The sequence below is a fragment of the Ursus maritimus genome, unplaced genomic scaffold, assembly GCF_017311325.1.
Source record: "Ursus maritimus isolate PB19 unplaced genomic scaffold, ASM1731132v1 scaffold_28, whole genome shotgun sequence".
Taxonomy (NCBI): domain Eukaryota; kingdom Metazoa; phylum Chordata; class Mammalia; order Carnivora; family Ursidae; genus Ursus; species Ursus maritimus.
This window is the reverse complement of record NW_024425341.1, coordinates 23,890,315-23,914,729: the sequence shown is the minus strand read 5'-3', so window position 1 is coordinate 23,914,729 and position 24,415 is coordinate 23,890,315. Positions and strand designations below refer to the sequence as shown.

General features: G+C 38.3%; 1 protein-coding gene across 1 annotated transcript in view; it reads right to left on the bottom strand.

Annotated features, from left to right (window-relative positions):
- The window catches only part of CSMD1 (CUB and Sushi multiple domains 1), a 1,580,412-nt gene that overhangs the window by 246,887 nt on the left and 1,309,110 nt on the right, over positions 1–24,415 (bottom strand). The window contains exons 27-30 of the mRNA XM_040643176.1: positions 18,989–19,180; positions 13,401–13,539; positions 9,691–9,878; positions 4,497–4,691 (exon numbers count right to left, since the gene is read on the bottom strand). Coding sequence (XP_040499110.1) covers positions 4,497–4,691; positions 9,691–9,878; positions 13,401–13,539; positions 18,989–19,180 — 714 coding nt within the window. The remainder of the gene's footprint in view (positions 1–4,496; positions 4,692–9,690; positions 9,879–13,400; positions 13,540–18,988; positions 19,181–24,415) is intronic.

Below are 24,415 nucleotides of genomic sequence, written 5' to 3'. Positions count from 1 at the left end.
AAGTGTGGTCTTCATGTTGATGCCTTAATTCAGAATAATAATAACATTTCAGTGCACTTTCATTGACATTTTTATAATTCTAAATAGAAAAATTTTAACTTCTGGATATGAGTTAAACTCCTAAGCTGCAGGCTTTACATGGAATGTTGGGTGACTCATTCTACTAGTTTAAACGCGTCACTTAATTTTTTTTTTTCAACCTCATCCATATAAGTGTAATTGGGTTATCTCATGACTGTTTTTTTTTTCCTTAGAAGCTTGAAGTTCAAAATTTAAGTAGGTACCAATAAAGAATAGAAATTTATCATCTCTCAGCCATATAAAATTCAAGCAGATAATTGTGCAAATATCCTTTATCATCTAAAAAACTCATCCAGTTCGAATTTTAAGCCACAAGTATAAATAAAAAATACAAGTAAATCATCACTGGGGTAACATTTGGATGCCCAAATTATCAGATAGACTTCTGTCTTATCAAAGACACCATCTGATGAATTTGTGAAAGAATAACTACAAAGATTTATTTTGTTCAAGGATAGAATGAAAGAGTATTATTTTATGATAACAGAAAACCTTTAAAAAAATGAAAGGAAATAAACCTGATATTTTAGGTCCACTGTTGCCTTGATAAATTGTGTTATGTAACATGCTCTTCCTCAGATACTAAAGATAAGCATCCAAACTGTGTGTTTCAAACACAATCAAACATTTGTGAAATTGATAAAAATATGTGGAGAATTTTCATTTCATTCTGAATAATTATTCTGTCTGTATAAGTGTGTTGATGTAAGAAATAGATGGGCGTGGGCTTTTCCATAACAGAAATTATTTTATGTTAATGTGAGAAAAGAAAAATAGATACATGGTGCTTACTCTTGGGTAATCAATGTCTTAAACAGATCATTTCCTAAATGAATACAGAGTTGCAATGGCATCATTGCAGATGGTCACAAGAAACGTACTCATCCACCTGGTTAACTGGAATATATGTCTCCTATGTAAAGGCAACAAAATACAAGTGAGTTGAATTTAAACGGAAAACAACACAGCAAGCGTCCAACCCCATGAAAGGGGACATAGGGTGGTTCCATTTCAGTCTGACTTTATAGTAAGTTTCAGTGAAGAAAAACTGGAGACAACAGATGAATCACCAAGAAAAAAAATCATATCCTACATTTAAAACAAACTAGTCTGAAAGGCACTGACTGCATTCCCTAACATATGAGCTATCGAAATGTTTAAAATGTAGCAGAAGTCCCCTGATTTGGTGGGTCATCTGAATGATCGACAGATACTGATTCATGCACAAAATGTGCTTTTCTCCATGACAGGTCCAAAATAAACAATGCGGGAGATAATTTCTGGTTTAATGATTCAGGATTTTGAGTTTTATTGAAATGTAAATAAATAGCATAAATAAAAATTTACGTGTTTCATGCACTTTAAGGACTGGTAAATAGAAACTGTGTTTATAGGTCTGGTAAATAGAAACTGTGTATATACGTCTTCAAATACGGAAAAATAAATTGTCTCTAATTTTAAATTTGCTTATATATCTAGTATCCAAATGTGACTTCATTTATTTATGTTATTCTTCAGCTAAACTATTTATCATCATTCCCCTCACAAGTTCAAATTGTATTTAAGTTTCAAATTTAATCCCTCCGGCATTATTACTAAATAAAGTCTAAAACTCATCTTCTTTCTTAGTTTTACTCTGATCCCCACATATAACCTCTATAGAGATGTCTGAGAGGGTAGGGACACACTTGGGATGTACAGAGCATTCAGTGGAATAGAAGAACATAGATATTAGAATTTTTATCCAAAGTTATATCTTTTTAATGTTTATGTTGGTACATTATTTATGTGGTATATCTGCTGGGAGTCTCAGTGTGTGTAAATACATTGGAGATACTGGGATTATGTGCTCAATAGTTACATGCAGGGTCCTGGGTTTGAGTCCCACATCGGGCTCCTCGCTCAGCCAAGGAGTCAGCCCCTCCTCCCTGCTCACGCTCATGCTCTGTCTCTCTTTCTCTCTCTAATAAATAAATAAAATCTGAAAAAATAGATCCATGGAAGACATGGATTCATAAACGTATCTTTCTGATCATGATTTAAAATACAAAAATCAGTTACACTGCCTAGAGCTAAAAATCTATAAAATTCCCTTATAAATTTGCTTTTTATATATGCATAGTATTTTTTACATATATGTGTACATGTATCATGTACATGATGCACATATATTACACTTACACTTAATATATATATTCAATTTTTTATTTTGCCTAATATATTTACTTTTTCCTAAAGTATTTATTTAAATATAACATATATTTAATATATATTATAATATATATTATATGTTTATGTGTTTATGTATTACTAACAATATAAATAATATACCTTTTTATTATATGTTTATAGGTTTATTTCCATTTATATATATAGATCTGTATATGTGTGTGTATATATACATATATATAAAGAGTAATTTACATATATAACAAGTGATTTTCAAACTTTCAAATGTAAAAAAATAACAGCAAGCATTGAAACAGAAGTTTTAGATTACTTTTTAAGAATTTGGGATAAGTGATCTTTCTCAGTCCCTTCCAAATCTATGAGGTTCTTGGTCATTTTATTTTATCTATAGGGCATTATTTATATTTTATAAAGGGTACTTGCACTTTAAATGTAATTAATATAAGATGGAATTTATATTAAGTTCCTACAGCATTTATTATATACATATATGTGGATTTTTAAGTCTTTTATAGCTACATTTCCATGTGATCATTAGCATAACCCCGTGGATGGTGTAAGCTGTCCCCTCTAGAGGGGACGTGGAGGTCCACGGACACCGGGCCACTTTTTCACCTCGCCCATGGACTTAACAGTTGGTCCGGAACTGGACTCCATGTCTGTGGCTTTTCCTCTGGGAGGGAATAGTGCAGGCAGGCAAACCACCCCCGGCCCCGGGCAGAGGCAGTTGGGGGAGTGTAGATTTGCAGTGAGGAAAACCCACGGGACCTGACACATACTTTGAAGTAAATATATTAGGATGGCCTTCTTTCTATGCGCCACAGAAGACAGTATAATGCTGCTGACTCAAACCTTACCAGTTAAGTTCAGACATTAATGAAAAACGTCATGGACACATGCATCATGCTTGGCACCCGCAGCACATTTAACTCGCCTTCTCAGAACCCGCTGTCCTTCCAGACCCCCGGAAATCTGAGAAGCATCAAGGATTCTATTTTTTACTTTTATTATTAGAATGTGTAAGATTAGGAAGATTTAACAGGTTGCAGATCTTTCTTTATTTCGTTCTTTCTTTCTTTCTTGCAGATTTTCCATTAAAAATTACTTTTAGCCATTCACTGATTTATTCATCTCCTCCAGAACCCTCTGCGACGTGCTTCCTGTGTGCCAGAAACGAGTGCTGGATCCTGCAAGGCAGGCTTCCTTAACCAAAAAGCTCTCAGGTCCCTAAACGCAGAAGCACAGAAGGCACAGTACAACTAAGGGCATTCTGTTGGTTGGTTGGTTTTGTTTGCTTTAATTTTTGTGTGCTAACTTTTCAATTTCATCTCTTTGGTCGGAAGGTACTAGTAACATTGTGAGCTGTCCGGGGGGGAGAGGAAAGTTTTGGGTAACTTCAATATATCTAACTAAATTGGCCCTTGAGTTCATCCCAAAATAACTTGGAAATAGGTTTTGTTTTTGTTTTTGTTTTTTCTGCCAAGACTCATGGGGTTTTACCATCTTCTTCTTAATGTGTGTCATTCTCAGAGTACAGGACACAAGTCATCCGTCTACAGTTGGAGGAGTTTTGCCTGGAGACTCCGAGGAAACCAGCGACTAGAGTCACAAAAAGAGCACGGCCAGTGACCCGGAAATCGCGGTCCACCTCCCTGTCACTGCACAGCCAGGGGCATCTGCCACCAGGCTGCTCTCACTGCAGCATAGCTCTGTCCGTGAAGGATGGTTGCACCTTTTAATATGCGGCTTTATTCTTTTAATGCCCATATAAAGAATTACAACAACTGATACTTTGGGGGAAAATGACACATAACTCTATATATGGAGAGAGAGACAGAGAAGGAGAGACACAGAGAGACAAAAAGACAGAGACAGCGACAGAGAGACAGAGACAGAAACGGAGAGAGTGCACCTAGACACTGGCAGTTGGTGCCTCTTCTGTACTTTGTGCCTAGAATATGCAAACAGAACATTAAAATGCCAAATTATCTAACTGAGAGAAAAATGTAACCCCTTCTGGAAGCCCATGACAATGGCCCATACACTAGTTCCATTAAATGATGGAGGAATGTGAAGTTCTTGGTGCCCAGTAGTGCTTAGGAGATCCGACCCCGATCCAACCACTGGTTAGAGTAATAGAGCACTGAAGTGTGACAGTGTTTTAAAATGAGATTGGACATTCCAAAATAAAAGGATTATTGAAGGGAAACAGAATCCACGCATACCGTTGCAGGAAGGCAAGGCTTGGCTCCAGGCAGGTTTTCCGTCCGTGCCGATCACACACGTGATGGACGAGGGGTCCACAATCTTGTAGCCAGAGTCACACTGGTAAGTGACAGTTGAGCCAAGCTTGAAGTCTGTGCCAATTCTTGTCCCGTTCATTATATTTCCAGGGTCAAAACAAGCTTCCCGTGGCTTCTCTGTGGAAGAAATAAATGTCAGCTCCATGAGGGCAAGAATCCTAATCTTCTGTTCGTTTGGTTGCTTACTCATTTTATTTGCTGCCTAGAATGGTGCCTGGTGTACAAGAAAGGCTCAAAAAAGTATTCACAGATTGACCAATGACCAAGTTATTAGTTAGTTATCAAGTTAATATTAATAATGATACATCATAAAAATGATTACCACATTAACAATTATCAGTTAATAATGAAAGAGCATAGAAAAATAAGAAAAACTCCTATTTAATGAAAATATATTTCTTTTTTTAACCACATGTTACTGAAGAATTGCTATTGAATTACTTTCCTTTAGGTTAAAAAATACAGCATTATTTTTCTTTGCATCTTCCCCCTCTCCCCCTCTGGATTATAGTACTGAACAAAGACTTTGACTCAGGAAAAGTTGAGGTCATTTTCAACCTTTGTACTTAAATCCTGTTGACATGAAATCACAGTATGGTCAGGAAGTGATGAGAGGAGGTGGCTTCTCGGGAAGACTGGTTTGGGGCATGCAAGCTAAGCGCCTTTCTACCCTGGTAACAGCAGACTGGCTGGGAAGACAGGTCCTGGCCTCGCACCGAGCTTCCTGACTGAAGAGTCCACCGTCCCTGGAAAAGTCCTGATGGGTGAATGCCAAGGGCTTCATCTACCCTGTAATAACCACTCAGTCATCCCAAGCTAACTGCAGGACGTGCCCAGATGAATCCAGGCTCTGTTCTGTACCGGGCACTGAGCCGGGGGCAGCTGTGGGCTTCAGTTCTGCTGTCCATGACGCCTCTGCGAGGACTGTCACCAGCCTGCTTTAAATGTTGAGAATCTGGAGCTTGAGCTGGAGGAGTTAAAGAACTTTCAAAAGACAAAAAAGACAAACATGTCTTCTTTAGTTTTTTTCTGAGACTTGTACCTATATGGTAAATTCTAGTTAACTTTTGGTGACCTTAATATTTTAATGTCTTCATACTCAATAGACCTTCCAAAATATCTCTAAATGTAAACCTACCGATGTGTGTGTGTGTATATATACAGATATATACACACATATATACATGTGTATATATATAGTTATATTGTACAGCATTTCATCATTTGAGTTGCTTTTTGCTCATGCATGTCAACAGTCTTCATGCCGCCATCAAAGCTCCTGGGAACGTCAGAAGACTCAAGACCTGAAGTTCATAGATGCTCAGGTGATCACTACAAAAGTTAGCTGAGATTTTCATCTTCATCTTTTAGCTGAAAGTTATAAAAATACAATCTGGCTTGTGTATGTGTGTGTGAGAGACAGAGAGAATGGGGTCATTAATGTCAACACATGCTCAAGGATAACTTGAGTGTATAAAATAAACATGTTTTTTCTCTCTCCTTTTGGCTTGACAATCTTCCCCCCTACAGAGAGTTTACACATGTCAATTCATTCATTGTAGAAAATCCAGTGCTGCCGATCACACACGTAAAAGATCTCTGAAAATTCTGAGGGTTAGACTGAATTGTTTTTGGCTGGGATTAATGTTGGTCCCTATGTACATTTTTTTCTTACTGATGCTTAGTCCTACTTCTACGTACTCGTGTTTGGAGGAAGAGCATCCTGAGAGATCCTGCGGGAATGCCATGACAGATGAGTAATGAAGTTTTGAAATCTTTACACTGTACATTCTCTTACGAATGGATGATATTTAGAAGAGAAAAAAGCACAGAGTTTGGGAAGTTTTGCAGGAAAAGAAAGAGGCCTGTTTAACTGTATTTAGTCCACACTTTTCATTATATTTATAAAGATGTGTCACCATCAGCCAAAAAGAGATCTCTTTGGCAATTGTTGACTTAATCTTAATTCTTAATTATAAGAATCTATTATGCTAGTTTACTTACTTATATACTTTGGCTAAAATGCAATATATACTAAAATATTATAGATTATATTATACCATTATATATTATAATACATAATATATTATATATTAATTAATATGTTATTATATATTATAATATGCATTATTATATTATACTATTATGTTATATATATTATTACATCATCACATTATAGTATATTATAATATTATATTGTAATATATGTATTTATGTAGATTGCATTCTTTTTTTTTTTTTAAGATTTTATTTATTTACGTGGGGCTCGATCCCGTAACGCTGGGATCACGCCCTGAGCCGAAGGCAGACGCTTAACCGCTGTGCCACCCAGGCACCCCTGTAGATTGCATTCTAACCAAAGCATGTAAATATATGCATATATAAAAATAAAAGTATATTATATGAATATATAATTTATGTTAACATATAACCTATAATACATATTATTATATGTAAAATAATATAAAGCCTTTTTGCAGGCTTTTATTATGCTGTTACTGGAGTCCGTCCCTGTGTATTATGTTGGGACCAGTATTCTGATCTTTTCACTGAAAACTGATTTGGATATTTTGAAAGGTAGGTGATGTTGTGTTAATTCTTTGTAGCTGCGTAAATCTCAAATAGAGCACAGAACATTCATTTTAAGCAAAGAAGGAATGAATAAATAAAACTGCAGGCCCTAGAAGGGTCGATCCCTTGGGTGTTGTTACCACCATCCCGCAGAACGTACTGAACATCCAGTAGATAGGAGCTCTGGTCTAGTCATGGAAATTTTCTCCATACACAGCAGCTCCCCTATTCAGGAGATGTGACCCCAGACCCCAGGAATGGCTGAAACTGCAGAAAGCTCCAGACCCTACATATACTACGTTTTGTTCTCTATATATGCCCCTGACAGTTTAACTTATAGGCACACTAAGAGATTAATAATAATAACTAATAATAAAATAGAACACTTATAACAATATGCTGTAATAAAAGCTATGTGAGTGTGGCATCTCTCTTTCTCTCTCTAAATATTGCCCTGCCCTCACCCTTCTTCTTGTAACGATGTGCGAGGATAAAATGCCCACCATGTGGGAAGTAAGGGGAATGACCTGGACGGGGTGACAGCATCAAGCAACTGGTGACCTTGAGGCTGTAGCTCAGGGGGAGGGGCACCTGCTGAGGACAGGTGCGGTGGACCCCGGTCACCCAGACCATGACCCAGGCAGCAAACCACAGAGAAGGGGTCTACCACACATGCCTGTTGCCTTCTAAGCATCTTCAATCATGTTTCTCTATAAATCTCTTTTACTTTAGTTGACTGGTTAAACGCCACTTACATGATTACCCGCTCGGTGTCACTAATTTAGGTTTCTGATGGCAAGTGTTTTCACTATTTCTCCAAATGAACTGCATTTAGTCTTTTGGTTCGGTTTATCCGGCTGTCAGCTCAGGATGTTTCGTGATGAATCACAGATACTGTTTCTGTTTACAGTTTGTCACATTTTCTAACTCAATGACTTCATAACATGCTGTGCTGCGCTGTGGTTCACGTCCCTTCTCCTTAAGGAGACACCTCTGAGTGTTCCCGCCCTGGAGGCGAGCGGGTGGAATCAGGCAGGTGTCAGAGAGGGCGGCTCAGCGAGACTGCCCATGGCTCCCACTGCTCATTGTGCTGGAGCGCACATTCTGCGCCCTGCTTCTCTGATCCTCCAGGGGCGCTTGCTGGGGCAGAGCGAGCTCCTGCTACCTTTCCTTGTCTTCTGCTGGTTTTATTTGTTCACAGCCCCTACTGGAGAGCTCTCGAAACATTAAGAGCGCCGGCCCTCAGATAGATGGCGAGCCTGGTCCCCAAAGAACCCAAACAAAAGATGCATGTCCTTCCTCCCATCTTTATTCATTGATCATTTACCCTAGAATGCCCTGGAGAGTACACGGTGTGGAAGTAGGCCGTGATAGACGTACATGTCTATATTTAGATGCAGTGCCGTGCATTTAAAACTCATTATAGAATGGGTGTTGTCATGGTGAAGTGCACTTCTGTGAGTTCTTTTTAATACAGAAACTAGCTGACAATATGGCAAATGCTCAAAAGGACTGTTTTCAAGTTATTCGTAAGCATTAACAGATCCCATCCCGAAAGCACAAGAACTCCTCTGATCGCTGAATTGTTTAAACTTTCTCTATTGTACATTTTAATAAGAATCAGTAAGTTTGTAGGTTTTAGTGTTTAGAGGAAAATACGTTGATTTTCTACTTAAAGCCATGTAAAGAGATACATGTCCAGTGAAGAGTTAACAGAGATGAAATGTGTTTTGCATTTGACAATTTAATAGCTAGTAATAAGTAACTCAAAAGTTTAAATATACATATATTCATTATTTTTTTACAAAGCACTCACTAATGTGAAATGACATTTCATTAAGTCCTTTTTTTTCTCTAATTCTTAGTAATATGCCTTGCATTTCCTTTGTTCACACAAGAAATGGATTTGAAAGTATGTAATTATTTTCATGGATCCTATAGTAAAATGCTTCGTTTAGGGTGGTTTTTGTTTGTGAATTTGTCCCTGTTTATTTTCTCTGGATGTTTGGTAACAGGGATGGTGGATCCCTAATGAAGTGGGAGACACCAGTCTGGTGACCATGCAAGGAATGTCTGCCTGCCCTAGATTCTTCATCGGACCAGCGCCCATGGGTGGTAGGGCAGGGGAAGGGATATAGCTAATACACATGGAAAAACATGGAGATAAAACAGCTATTTTGATGTACTTAATCTTAGTCATTCTGATGAAATGAATGAGAAGATATTAAAACACATCTTAAAATAATTCTTAAATCTCATCAAATCCTTCATTACACAAATCATAATTTATTTTTAGATGGCCATAAATTGGGGGGAAAATTCTTCTTCTTCTTTTTTTTTTTTAATCTTCTTTCAGCTAAGGTAGAAATGTGTCTCTGGGTTTTCTTCTCCACTGAAAAGATCAAACTGTCTTTTCCCAGACAGATGACAGAGATATGAGCATTTTACGTATTAAGATGACATGCAAGACATCAGAAATAAAGGCTTACAATGGAAAAATCTTGATACAAATTATTTGGCACACAAATTAAGTTGATCACAGTACCTTTAAATTCAATTGCGAACCCAGACAAGCCCACAGAAGCATCACTCCGAAATGCCAGAAAAAGACTATTTCCACTACTCTCTATTCTTTCTGGGGCTTGAGAACCCTGGAAACTTCCAAGGAGAGGTCTGTTGGAATCCTCTCCTTCATAGATATGTAGGAAATCATAGCTGGGCTCCATGTTGAAACTAAAGGAAAGAGAATTCATGAGGTTAGGCACCTAATACGTATCTCTCATCCTCCAGACTAGAAAGTTGCTGAGATCACATAGTGAGTTCACTTGCTTCCATGCAACACTTGTTAAAAATTAGAACAACCCAAAAGTTAAATGTAACTATACTTTACATGTCAAAATAGTGGTGCGTATAACAACCATCAATGATAAATACTGTTAGTGTTTTACAGAATGACCACTGTGTTCAAAGTAGTATGATCATGAAGATATCTATAAGATGAACCCTAATAACATGGACACAATATCTCTTCCCCTCACTCGTGAAATGGCTAATGAAATGTGGTTTGAAAGAAATGGGCTCAAAAGGGAAGAATTCCCACCGATATTTGATTTTTATGTGAATATATGAAAAACATGTATCTTTGGTGTTATTAAAGTTTTGTTTAAAAAATTCTTTTTTTGTGAGTTTTTGTTTTTGTTTCTGTTTTTGTTTTTTACTTTAAAAAATGCGATTGCTTCTACTTGCTTGGGTGAATCGGCTGCTGTGAATCAGGCCTGCAATGGCGCTGAATGTGGTAGGCACCTGTTCCATCCCACGTTTCTCCATCACTGACTTCATCCAAGTTTGTCTTTCTCATCCCCCTCCTTCTGTCTCCACTCCTCTCTCTGTCTCGCTTTCTTCCCTAGTACTAAATATCTTCATAACCCCCAAAGCTCTCAAGTGGGATTTGGCTTTCAGTGTCTCTGCCATTTTGATGAGATAGTCTGGGAGCTTAAAAAATGTACATACGCTCAATAAAAGACAAAGTACAGATGGATAAGATCTCAATGAGATCAGAATAAGCCAACAAATTAGACAGAGGTATTCAAATAATGCATTCTGACCGGCCTTCCACTTCTCCCATTTCTGAATCAGGGCCTTTGTGTCCTTAGCAAGGACTCATTCTGAGTACCTTCTGTTCTCTCTCTTTTTAGTTGGCAGTGTATTTGGATAATAGGGATGGAGAGTCAGAAGTCTTAATAATCACCAACATGGGCTTTATTTAAGTGGCTTTGTTTTTCTGGAGATTCAAGGAATGACACGTGAACACAAGCTCTCTCCGGAAATTGTCCACGGTGTTCTGAAGGAAGTGACAAAGGGTGGGCACCACGGAGGACCCAACATTCATAGTGCACCCAACCCTGCATTATGCCATCCCACTTTATGCCAAGGCTACACTGGGTCCCGTGGGAGGTCCCTGGACATATTTATTAAAGGAAGTTGTAAAAGGTCTCCTAGTCTGTTTGACATATTCCTTGAAATCAGAAATGAAAAGGGGTAAAAGAGTGGTGTGAGCAAGGATAAAGGCACCAACAGGAATTGTATCAACCAAGTAGAATTTAATTAGAATAAGAAATTTTTTTTGGAATACTTTACAAGAATGTTATTAGAATCTGGTCATGCTGCACCCCAATAATTGGCATAGCTAATTATTGTGATAGATTATTTTTGAGCACTGGAAATATGTCAAGGCTCAGATGGAAAACATTCGGACTGCTCTCTCTCTCTCTTTGGATATACCATAATCCATGTGTAAAAGTCTGGAGTGAAATTTGTAATTCACTATGATTCCATTTGTAAAATCCATTCTTAATTCTACCTATGCTAGCTGTACGTTCCATGAACCCCAACAATAGGCTAAAGTCTGGCCCAGCTTTTAAATCAAATTTAATTTGAGTCCCGGTGTGTGAGTAGCATAGGCCCCACACTGGACAGGCCCTGTGATAAGCCATCCCTCCCCAATCATCCCAAGTACGAGGATGAGCTTTGGAGCTAATGTTCTAGGTCAAGTAATACTTTATCTTTACTGTGAGTAAGGCCAACTGCCATCCACCCCCACCCCCATAGACACACACGTGACTTTAGTCACGTTCTTGAAACCATGCATCTGGGCAGCACGTGTCAGTGCCAGCCCCCCTTTGCTTGGGTGGATGACATCCTTGTCCCCCACCCAGTCCTTCTGGTCCCCCCTCCGGCTACTAAGTAGATCTGGTTGGAAGGTCTCTGAATCATTTCCACCTGAGCACACACATGTTATCTACGTCTTAGAAGTCAGAAGTGTGTGATTTTTCCATGAAATTGGATCAGCTAATGACTTAAGAATCTAAAAGGTGGAAGAGAGGTTGAAGATTTTCTACTTCAACTTTTTTCCAGAGAGGTGTGTCAAATAGTAGGAAAAAAAAAAAAAAACATGTTCTTGTATAAAATTGCCTTCTGTCTTATCACATGGATTGGACTTTGGGAACCTTGATAATTAGTCACTGTGACACACTGAAAGATAGGAAACTCATACCTACAAGGCTCTGTATTCTCTAAAAGGCCTTTAATTGTTAATTTACTTTTAATCTCCTGGTACCAGTGGTGTCTCCTGGTTTCCAGGAAAGCACTGGTAGAAGTTAACATTCACACAACCCACAAAGATATCTGAAAATATAGCAGCAAATGTTCAGTGGTTTTGTGTAATAGCTGAGTGGCTTTCTAAGTATTCATCATGAGGTCAATTTATAGCCGCTTGAGTAAATTCAAGACACGATGGCTTATCAGACTACTTAACACTTGGCATCATGGGCATTTAAAATTACACTGGTTCAGATCCCATCAGGAGGAGAAAGTTAAAGGAGATAATCATAACCAGGCCTGGAATGGTGACATAGACATCAGAAAAGGAAACGTGTCCAACTGACAAATAAATATGATTAGACCACTTCACCCTGGGGAGGTAAGAGGTCAATAGATAGCCCATAGAACCACTTACCTTTTAAAATACCTCTTCACTTAGCTCAAAAATCAAAATGCAAAAGTGGAGATCTTGGGATTTGGAAAAAATTCAATTATCATATACCAGATACAAGTAATATGATAGTCCTATAGAGTTTATATTTATAAGATACTCATAATATTTGGAACTTAATCATTGAGTTTAGCAAGAGTAAGTTAGCGATAAGTTTTAAAAGAATAATGTCTATTAATTCAGACTTTGCAGCAACCACATTTGGGGGAACCTCCATTTTCAAAATTCTATCAAGTCATGATATCTCAATGATAATAACAGGACTACCTTTGGGAATGTCAGACAAGACGTCTGATGGAAATGAATTCGTTGTCATGCATGTGGCGAAATAGGAGACATTGATGAGAAATTATACTAAGTACATCTATATCACTTTTTTATTACTTTTTGTGACTATTCTGTAAATTAAGCCTTCTTATGTGGAACATACTGCATGCAAGATAGTATTTAAAAGTAATTCTTGCTATGTCATGTGTGTCCTAATACAAGTAGAGTGCTCGACAGCACAATAATATATTTCCATTTGTGTCATTTTGCAGCCTGATGTAGTGTCTATTAGAACAAGATCGAAGGGTTTCATTCAATGTTAAACTGGGCACTCCTTGAAGGGATGTGCAAAGTAATTTTTAGGTATGACACTTAACACATTCTATAGGAATGACGCATAAAATGCTACTAAAGAGGGATTCTGCAAGAGATGGTACCTTTTGAATATCAAGGCAATGACGAAGTCTGGATTCACTTTTATTCTCCAGTCACATTCTTTGCCGGGAGGATATGGCTGTGGGTAGTTAGGTGACAAAATGACACCTGCCGGGCCGGTCAGATTCCCTCCACACGCAGCTGTCACAAAAGAGGAACAATGCTAGTCAGGGTGAGATAGGGCACCACAGAATTCAATAAGGACACTCACTCTGTGTTGGGGTATTAAACAATTTTCCAGGTGAAAATTTAAGACCCAGGAAGGCTGTACATTTTTCATGGACTTTTCATGATTTTTATGTAACGTCCCACCCTGTTTTTAGGGAGGATTTTCAACTGCTGGCAAATACACTTGACTTGCTATAATTTTAAGCTTTACAGATTACTTCACTCTCCCATAGTCCTAGCACGCATACAACACACACACACACAAACACTTGGGAAGGGGAAAGAAATCCCCATGAACATCATTCTATGGTCCTGCTTATTCTTCTGTCCTTTCTGGTTCACAAGGTCATTGCTGACTTTCTCTAGAAGGCATATTTCCTGTTCAGTTGTGTTTCACTCTTGCCTGGCATAATTTTTGATCAAGTATTCAGGAAATACTCATCGAGTAAACAAATACATGTTATTCCACATATTTCTCAGCATCCTCTGATATGTGCAAGGTTTGGGACACAATTCAGAAATGACAAAACTAACGTAAAGTTTAAGTGACATCTGGGAATAAGGGAACTAGTAAGAGACTGAGCTAGGACATCAATCCTAAAAATATTATGTGATCATAGTAGCCAGTATGTTACGATCAGAAGGAAGTACTTTAGATGATGCCGATCAATCTTTTTTTTTTTTTTTTTTACCGACCACTTTTTAATTACCTGGGTTTATATTTATATTAGGAAGACGGCAATTATGAAGTTCAGCGGTGTTAATAGGCAAGCCAATTTTCATTCTTAAACCTCAAAATTAGGATGGTTCACTTAATACATAGGATTTCTGTTAAATCTTCTATCATGTGGAAGGTGTGAACACACTGCAAAATTCACAAATATATACATTTCAGGTGTGTGCAGGAGATACTGTGGTTTGTCACCATGTTGTTTTAAGAAATCAGCCCAACTAAATTCTAATGTTCCATCTAAACTAGATATTTTATTTCACATCATTGACCATATATGCATTTAGGGAAAAAAAAGGTAAGCAGAGAAAGAAATACCCTCATTGGTAATTTTTACACACACACACACACACACACACACAAATGACTTTTTTTGGAAATCAGATGAAGGTACATGCATTCTACTTTTCTGTGTTGGCTGTGTCTTTAAATACTCATTTAACGTTCCTGAAAACTCCATTTTCCATAAGAAAAAATATAACACATTCCAGTACTTTCTGTTAAAATTTCAGTCTCATTTAAGGCAAACTCTACGTAGTATCATAGGAAATATCTGTAATGAATTAAGACATACACTCAAGAGTAATACGATATAGTTTCCACAAAAACGGTGAACCCACATTTCCCCCAGCATGCGGTTTGATTTTAATAAACTCCGCTGAGACCACTGTCTAATCAGCGCCCCCAGGAGGCGGCCTCTCGCAGAATCAGGTGGAGAGCTCGGACACGGGTGGAGGCAGGTGGCAGGACGTGGAGCACGTAAGGTATTGCTGGGTCTGAGGACATTCCACTGCACGCAGGGTTTGCGAGATGAAGAATGACAGATTCAGGCCACTGGCTACCAGGGTGTTGCCAGAAGGAAGAATTTGCGGATGACACCAGGTACTGATTAAAGCAAAACAAGGGGGCATTCCGGTCTTATCCCGAACAGATCCAAGGAGGCCTTTCTAAATGAGGTTATCTGAGAGCTTCCAGGTGAATTAAGTAGCACTGCCTTGCTGTGTTTGTTCTCTCTTTGGGTCAGGCATTCTTCATTTTAGCTTCATTAGGTTTTAATTTGAAAGTTTGCAAAAGATTTTGGATAGCATTAGGATTTAGTACAAAATGTGACTCAGCCACTCCAGGGAATTCTCCGGAGAGAAGGGACACAGAGATGAAAACCACAAATTCCTATCAATCCATCGTGCCTTATTCAAAATCCGTAGGATCCTCTCCTTTATATACACAGCCACGCCTTCCTCCCTCATGGCATGAGGCAGTACTCTTCAATGAGACACAGCCACATTTCTCCATCAAAACGTTTCCATGTTCATGCCATTAAACAACATGACTAGTCTTGAAATAACCACCCTGTCGATCAGGGCAAGGTGTGGACACAAAAGGAAGTTGTGTGAACTTAGGGTAAATTCTTGCTTTTCAGAGTTCTTTACAACTTGGACTTGGAGAAAAGGGATTGCAAGCTATATAAGAAAATGGCGATTATGGAGACTCGGAGGGATGTGTCACTCAGAACCGGAAAGTGGTGAGTGGGGATTATGGAGACTTTGAGAGATGTGTCACTCACAACTAGAAAGTGGTGAGTGGGGATTACGGAGACTCTGAGGGATCTGTCACTCAGAGCTGCAAAGTGGTGAGTGGGGATTATGGAGACTCTGAGGGATGTGTCACTCACAACTAGAAAGTGGTGAGTGGGGATTACAGAGACTCTGAGGGATCTGTCACTCAGAGCTGCAAAGTGGTGAGTGGGGATTATGGAGACTCTGAGGGATGTGTCACTCACAACTAGAAAGTGGTGAGTGGGGATTACAGAGACTCTGAGGGATCTGTTACTCAAGAGAGGCAAAGTGGTGAGTGGGGATTATGGAGACTCTGAGGGATGTGTCACTCAGAGCTGCAAAGTGGTGAGTGGGGATTATGGAGACTCCGAGGGATGTGTCACTCAGAACTGGAAAGTGGTGAATGTCCTCTGGTCTGGAGGCAAGTCCTTTGGACTCAGCTGAAAACCCCAAAAGGAGGTGCCACCACCATTGGAGACTTTTGGGAAGTGGAGAAAGGGAGCTACCCAAACAATCCACAGGAAATCAGCAGGAAATGATGAGGTGGTGGAAATATGAATAACACACCAACAGGTGAGAGGTTAAGGGATTCCAGAAAAGAGAGAGAAAGAACCAGAAACAGGAGGGAAAACACTGGTAATAATAAAAGGAGGAAAATAAATTAGTAGGCCAATCAGGAAAGAACAAATTCAAACGGCCAAGAAGAATACGAAATAAAAAACCATTCAACCTCACTATTAATTTAAAATGCCTATGAAAACATCAAAGAATCATCACTTTCTGCCCTTATCAAATTATGAGATTAAAAATATGTACAGTGTTTTTTTTTTTTTTTCCTCCTCCAGGGAAAATAAACACTCACTCATGGCTCTGTTGGTAATGTAAATTGGTGCAACCTTTTTGAGTTTTGAAAAATGTTTTAAAAGCCCTGGAAACACGTACATTTGTAGAAGTACATCATGTATAAATAATTGTGGATGCGTTTTGCAACAAGAGGGTTCATTTCTACAACCTTCATAGCAGAGCGGAGGTGGAGGCCATCTAGGTGGAAGAAGGGATCGTGTGTTCGGTGTTGGCCAATCCACCGGGATACTGTGCAGTCATGAAAGACCAGCAGAGAGTACACAGTAGCACAAGATGCTGATTTTGTACTCGTAAGTCAAAGTGCAATTTACAAAATTAGCAGGATGCCATCACTTAAAAACATTTTAAAAAATAGATTAGACATACATAAAATAACTATGAATCTTATTTATGCATGTCTATGTTAATAGTATTTGCCTCCAGGTAGAAAGAGGACAGCTTTTTCCCCCTTTTTTCTCTTAACTGAACATGTATTATTTTTTAATAAGGAAAAAGCTTAAAAAGTAAAATTACTGTCTTAAGTCAGAACAGAATTTACATGGGTGCTAAGACCTGATCAGCTGGTGCCCTAACGGATGGGTTTCTTACAGAGGACATAAGCCTCATTTCTGGGGGGAATGAAATGTTTACAATGCAATGAAAAGATAACATTAATTTATTCCCAAATACACATTTTCTATTTTTCTGTTACATAATATCTACGTGTGTAGGCCTGGCTGTCCACATAATTGGTATCCAGTTGCCTGCAAGTGATTTGAGCCTGCCCCTGGGGCTGACGCTTAAGGCAGAGGAAATGCTGCCTATTTTCTCTTCTGAGAACTGGATCATTCACCTAATAAAATATCTAGCCATGGGTCAAAATTATATAACTAAGATGTAAACTAACAAAAGATGATAGATGGGAAGATGGTCAAATTTTACACGTGTCTAAATTAATGTCAATTGAGAAATAAACCTCAAGAGTTTAACGGAGAGTTGCATTGGTTTGGAACATACTCCTCCACGTGTTTAAAATCGTGCAAAATAGGGAGGAGTGTCTTTCCCAATTTAAAAACAACAATGGTTTAAAATGATGTTGCATTTATAGGCAATCACTCTACCTTAAAAAAGAAACACATGGAAATCTTGCAAGTCTCGAGATGACGTGGCTTGAAATAAAACGCAGGGCAGCGCCCACAGACGTAATGAACTGTAAACTCAGCACAAAGCACCCAATGCACGCGGGCAGCTTCCTGACAAGGCTGATCATGTTAATAGCAGAGCCATCAGCTCCCGTGCGTCCTCACCATACTTCAAGTACTTAGTGGTAAGTTACGAGCCATGCAGTGCAGCTCCACAGGACCCCTGAGAATCTCTCTACTGCTGTGTATATGACAATAAAAACCATTTTAAATCATAGAATCCCCTCAAGTTCACCCTATGCAAAATGGCCTATTAACTATGTGCATATCATTTCATTATCACTTCCTCTCTCCACAGATTAATTAAATTTTACATTTTTCAAACAGACCACAAGAAGTACAAATTAAACTGTGACAGTTCATTAAAATAATAAAGTTTAGCAGAGTTTCTTTCAAAAATAAGATGAAATAGGTATTTACGGTGAAATATTTAATTGAATGAGGGGACAATCTACATATAATTACTATTTTATATAAAAATATATATTGCCCTAAAACCATACTTTTGATGAGAACATCTTGGATAGTTATTCAAACTAAAGTCCGCAAAACCAACTGATATCCTTTCCATAAGGTCAAACTATCAAATTCCAGTGAATTTCAGAAGCCTGTTTCTCCTTTTATCTTCATTTTGACCAAAGCAGTATAATTTCTGGTTTTCAGGATTCTATTAAAATGTACCGATATTATAGAAGAACCATCTAAAAAAAGAAAATACTTTTTATTGAGTTGGTTTTGCTGAAGGGCATGTTTCTATATTAAAGACGAGAGTAGCAAGAGTAGGGTTATGAATTTTCCACCACCCAGAATTTTAAATTACTGTAATTGGACTGACCCATATTTTTATAAGATTTTTTAAGGATAGGAAATGTTAGATAAATGTCAATTGCTGTACATTAAATAAACCACTTTCTTTACTTCACCTAATAAAATAAGGTTGAAAGGTTTACAATAAAATTTCCATATAGTCTCTGAACTCGAGGGCATGTAAAACTCTGGAGAAATACTTTTGGAGAAATAACACATTTATGGAGCAATTGTCATGATAACGTGCATTCATTCCAAAATATAAAATTTCTGTTGCCCAATACCTATGCAGGTAGGAGGGTCCGGCTGCCAGAAGAATCGGTTATTCAGCTGAACACAGGTGATTTTAGCTTGTCCTTGGAGCTGATACCCAGGGTCACACTGGAAGGTGATGGTATCCCCCGGCTCTCTACTATCCCCATAGCGGGTGCCATTCTGAGGCATACCCGGATCATTGCAGGTGGATGCAATTGAGGCTGCAAAGAAAAGACAACAGCAGGTCAAATGATGGGAACAGGGTCCCCTCCCCAAACTTACATAGGTGTAGCAGCTCTTGGGTGCGGAAGCCCTCTTGACTGGCATCATGACTCATCTGTCTTTGAATGAATGTATGGAAAGAGTTTCTGTTCCCAGGGATACATTTAGTAACATGCATCTTGATTATGATTACTTTGAACAAGTACAAGCAACCTTTGTTGAAAATGAAACCAATGATGGGATATGTCAAGGAATACTATCATACTCTACTCGATACACACACGTGCACACACATTCCCCTCTGATATTCTTGTTAACAATATTTTAATGAACTTTAAAATATTTAATTAAAGTACGCCAATGTCAAAGAACCTTGAGTAAGACAGAACAGGATAAATTTATGGTCTGTGCCTTCCAGGTGACAACCAGCAAAGTTGACAAACTGACGTTAGAATGGAAACCAGCTAGAGAAGTTTCGAGTCAGTTCAAACCAGAAAATCATTAGTCTCATAGGTGCTATTTTCTTGGTAAAATTATTAACTCCACTTCACTCTCAGAAAAATTCCAATTGGGGCAATAAATTATATGGTTATCGTAGTTTTAAAGGTTCTGAAAATGATGACTTTTGGATCAAAAAAATAATAAAAGATTAGGAATTTCAAGTCAGTTTAATAGATGCCAACATCTCTAAACAAGCTGGTAAGAGAGCTTTAGGGAGACAGCTGGAGCACTGGAATGTGAGCCTCCGGAAATCATATGGAGTGCATATTATAATAGATGCATCCACAGTCACATCACCCAGGCAGCTACCAGCCCCGCTTGAGTCCAATCGATGAAGGTACCTTCATACCCAGATTCTGACCCAGAATTCTAACTCCCACACTGCACTGAAATGAAATGGCCTGAAAAGTACTGGTTATTTTCTCCAATTTCTGTAACTGCTTATGTAATTGATGTTTACTAAAAATTAGGAAGACACTCATCGGGGTCCAAAGCTGAAAATAATTTTTTTTTAATTCCATTTTCACTTTCAACTACAACAGCGAGCTCTCTCCCTCTCCAGTGCTGAAGGGACTGTGATAGAAAGCTAGCTTTTCTTGTGGCATGCTCCAGGACACGTAACACCTGTTTGCTGAGAGAGAAAGATGAAAGGAAACAGCGATTGCCCCATGGCACGCCACCATGCTGTCCGTCCTAATGTTTGCAGATGTACCATTGGTCATGCGTGGGCTTTGATTTCTTAGTGTTGGTTTTCTTATTTGGTTTGGTTTGGGAAATCCTAGGGCATTGTTACGCATTTGGCTAGACAGAAAATCTTTAAATAAAAATTAGGAGATACAAAAAAGTACAGGACCTGCTCTGTGTTCTTTAGGGATGTTTAACCTAAGGCTGAACAAAGAATCCAGGTCAAAAGGAAATGGTTCAACTGTGCAGACAGAAATAAAGGTATGAACGCTGAGGACCCCGAGAGCGGTCAGACTTGCTTCCGATCCCAGCCTCGCTCCACGGGACTCAGCTCACTTAAGCTCCCTAACCTTCAGGTAACTAATGAGAACAAATGAAACTATCTAACTCATTAAATCTGTTGTGAACATGATGTGTGATATCTTGCAAACCTGACTCTCTCCCTACTGTTCTCTAAGCTAATTGAAGACTGAGGCTGCCTTACCCATTCACTATTCTTCTCTAATTGGCTTTTATTATGTATTGAAATATACAACCATGTAGATCCAGAACACCATTAACAACAAAGAGTAAACATTTATATACCACTCAGATTAAAAAATAGAATATTACTATAGAGCAATATCGATAATACCTACCGATGCCTTCACTTCCCTACCTCACTCCCTCCCTCCCTCCACTCTGGATGAAATCACTATTCTGAATTTCATGGTGGTCATTCCTTTGCTTTTCTTGATAGTTACCATAAATGTATTGGTAACTATTATGTAACTGGTAACTATTATGTACCATAATGCATTCCAATAGTAGCTGCATGGGTAGGCTCCCTTTTGAGCTCACATAAATGGAATCATATGTTACAGTTTCTTCTGAGCCTGTCTTTTTGGCTTGGTTATTATGTTCCTGAGTCATCCACATTTAGGTCTGATGCTCTGGTTTATTGATTTGATTGCATATGGTTTTCCATTGCATAGAAGTACCAGCAAAACTGTATGCTGGTTCAAGGGGCTTACCCTCTTACCCTTCAGGCCTAACCATGAAAAGGCATGTTTGTTGGTTCTGGAAGAATAAGAGGAACAGGAAGCAAAACCTCCAGTCAGCCTGCATATGTAGACCTTGAAGCAAAGCTACTCCACAGTTGAAAACAGAGTCAATGTGCAGACCCGTGGTCTCAAATAGAGCTGCTCCAGCCGACGCACACCGTGCTTATGTTTTGGGGTGTTTTGTTACGTAGCAATAGCTGATAGAAACAAGTCCTGTGGTGGTAAACTATGTTTTGTCCAAAAATACTTCAGTGCTTTCAAAATATTTTAAATTCTCCCTCACTCCTAAAGGATGTTTTTACTGAGTTCATAGTTCAGGGTCGATAACTGGTTGGGACGTTTCCCCCCTCAGTCCTGTTAAGAAATTATTCTAGTTCTTCTGGCTTCCAGTGTTCTCACGTCACGTCACAGTCTGAAACTACGATGAGATCACACTCTGGTTTTGGTATTCAAACTTCCACTCTATTGTGTCTACCCATGATCTTCCTTTTATCAACCCTGCTTAGAATTTATTGGAGTTTTCGAATGTGAGGATTATGTCACCGTCCTACAGAATATCTCTGTTCCCTACTTCTCAAATTAAAATTGAACAGCTATCTCTATCTTCCAAGTTTCTTAACCATCCTCTCATTTTTTAATATTTTTAAACTTTGTTCTCTCTTCCGGACAATTGTGGAGAGTATTTTCCTTTCATCATCTGCTCTTCACTGTGCATCAGATTTATTATCTTAATGCGATAGTTTTAAACTTTCCTTCATTGTGCTTTGCGACCAGCCATCACTTGTTTTCAAATATATGTGGCTATTCATGCAATATATTGTTACTTATAATTTCATTCTTTTATTTTTTTATGATTTATTTGTTTTTTACATAATGATTTGACAACACCGCTCACTATACTGTGCTCACCACAAGTGTGCCTACCTTTGTCACCAAACAACACTATTATAATACCACTGACTGCGTTCGCTGTGCTGGACCTTCTATCCCCATGACTTATTCATCCCATAACAGGAAGCCTGTACCTCCCACTTGCCTTCACCTATTTTGTCCAAGCCCCCTGTTCCCTCCCTTCTGGCAACTATCCATTTCTTCTCTGATTTATGGGTCTTTTTTTTTTTTAATTGTTGTTTGTATGTTCTGTTTTTTAGATTCCATATATAACTGAACTCAAATGGTGCCTATATTTATATGTCTGACTTATTTCACTTGGCCTAATACCCTCTAGATCCATCCATGTTGTCACATATGGCAAGATGTCATTCTTCTTTATGGCTGAGTAATATTTTACATATATATATATATCACTACATATATATCATGTAAATATGTATATTTACATACATATATATCACTTCTTCTTTATCCATTAATGGACACTTGGGTTGCTCCTGTATCTTGGATATTATAAATAAAGCTGCAGTAAACATAGGATTGCATATATATTTTCAAATTAGCATTTTTGTTTTCTTTGGGTAAATACCCACTAGTGGAATTACTGGATTGTATGGTATTTCCATTTTTAATTTTTTGAGGAACCTCCAAAGTGTTTCTACAATGGCTGCACCATTTACAGTCTGACTAACAATAGACAAGGGTGCCTTTTTCTCCACATGCTTGCCAAAAATTATTATATCTTATCTCTTTGATTCTAGCCATTCTGACAGGGGTAAGATCATATCTTACTGTGGTTTTGATTTACATTTCCTTGATGATTCGTGATATTGGATGTCTTCTTTGGAAAATTGTCTATTCAGTTCCTCTGCACAGTTTTTAATTGGGTTATTTGTTTTTTCTGGTGTTGAGTTGTGTAAGTTCTTTATGTATCTTGGATATTAACCCTTTACAGGATACATCACTTGCAAATATCGCCCCTCATTCAGCAGGTTGCCTTCTCATTTTGTTACTGGTCTCTTTCACTGTGCCGAAGCATTTTATTTTGGTGTCATCTCAATAGTTTATTTTTGCTTTTGTATCCCTTGTCTGAGAAGATGTATCTAGAGAAAGGTTGCTAAGGCCAATGTCCAAGAGATAACAGCGTGTTTTTTGTTTTTTTTTTTTTGTTTGTTTTTCCCTAGGAGTGTTAGGGTTTCAGGTTTCTGGTTTGAGTTTATTTTTGTGTATGATGTCAGAAAGCGGTCCAGTTTTATTCTTTTGCATGTAGCTGTCCAGTCTTCCCAACGTCATTTATTGAAGAGGCTGTCATTTCCTCATTGTATGTTCTTGCCTCTTTTGTCAAAGATTATTTGAGGGGCACCTGGATGGCTTAGTCAGTTAAGCATCTGCCTTCAGCTCGGGTCATGAACTCAGGGTCCTGGGATGGAGCCCCATGTTGGCCTCCCTGCTCAGCAAGGAGTCTTCTTGTCCCTCTGCCCCTTCCCCTGCTTATTCTCTCTCTCTCTTTCTCAAACAAATAAATAAAATCTTTAAAAAAAAAAAAGAAGATTATTTGACTATAAACACATGAGTTTATTTATGGGTTTTCTATCGTGTTCTCTTGATCTATTTGTTTATTTTTGTGTCAGTACCATACTGTTTTGATTACTACAGCTCTGTGGCGTATTTTGAAATCTGGAATTTTGCCACCTCTCACTTTGTTTTTCTATTATTTTTTACACTCTTTCTGATCTGATAATAATTCCAATGCCTCATGGAAACTAGTGTTTCTGAGTTTTGAATTTGCACTTCTGTTTTGGGGGCTTCACCTCTACTAATTCTCTGTAGTTTACTCTAAAGCTACATTCATCCAGATTGGATTCATATTTGATTTTACCACGTGCCTGGAACACTAGGAACCTTCTACCTTTTAAAGTAAATTCTCATTTATGGGAATGTGCTGTATTTTTGACCACAAAGATGGTGGGAATTCACTTAGAAGCTCGTTTGACACCTGCCTGTGGTTATGAGTTCTATATCATGGATATCTATATCTGTGCCTATACCCTTATAGCCATCTATCCATCTATCATCTATCTATCTATCTATCTATCTATCTATCTATCTATC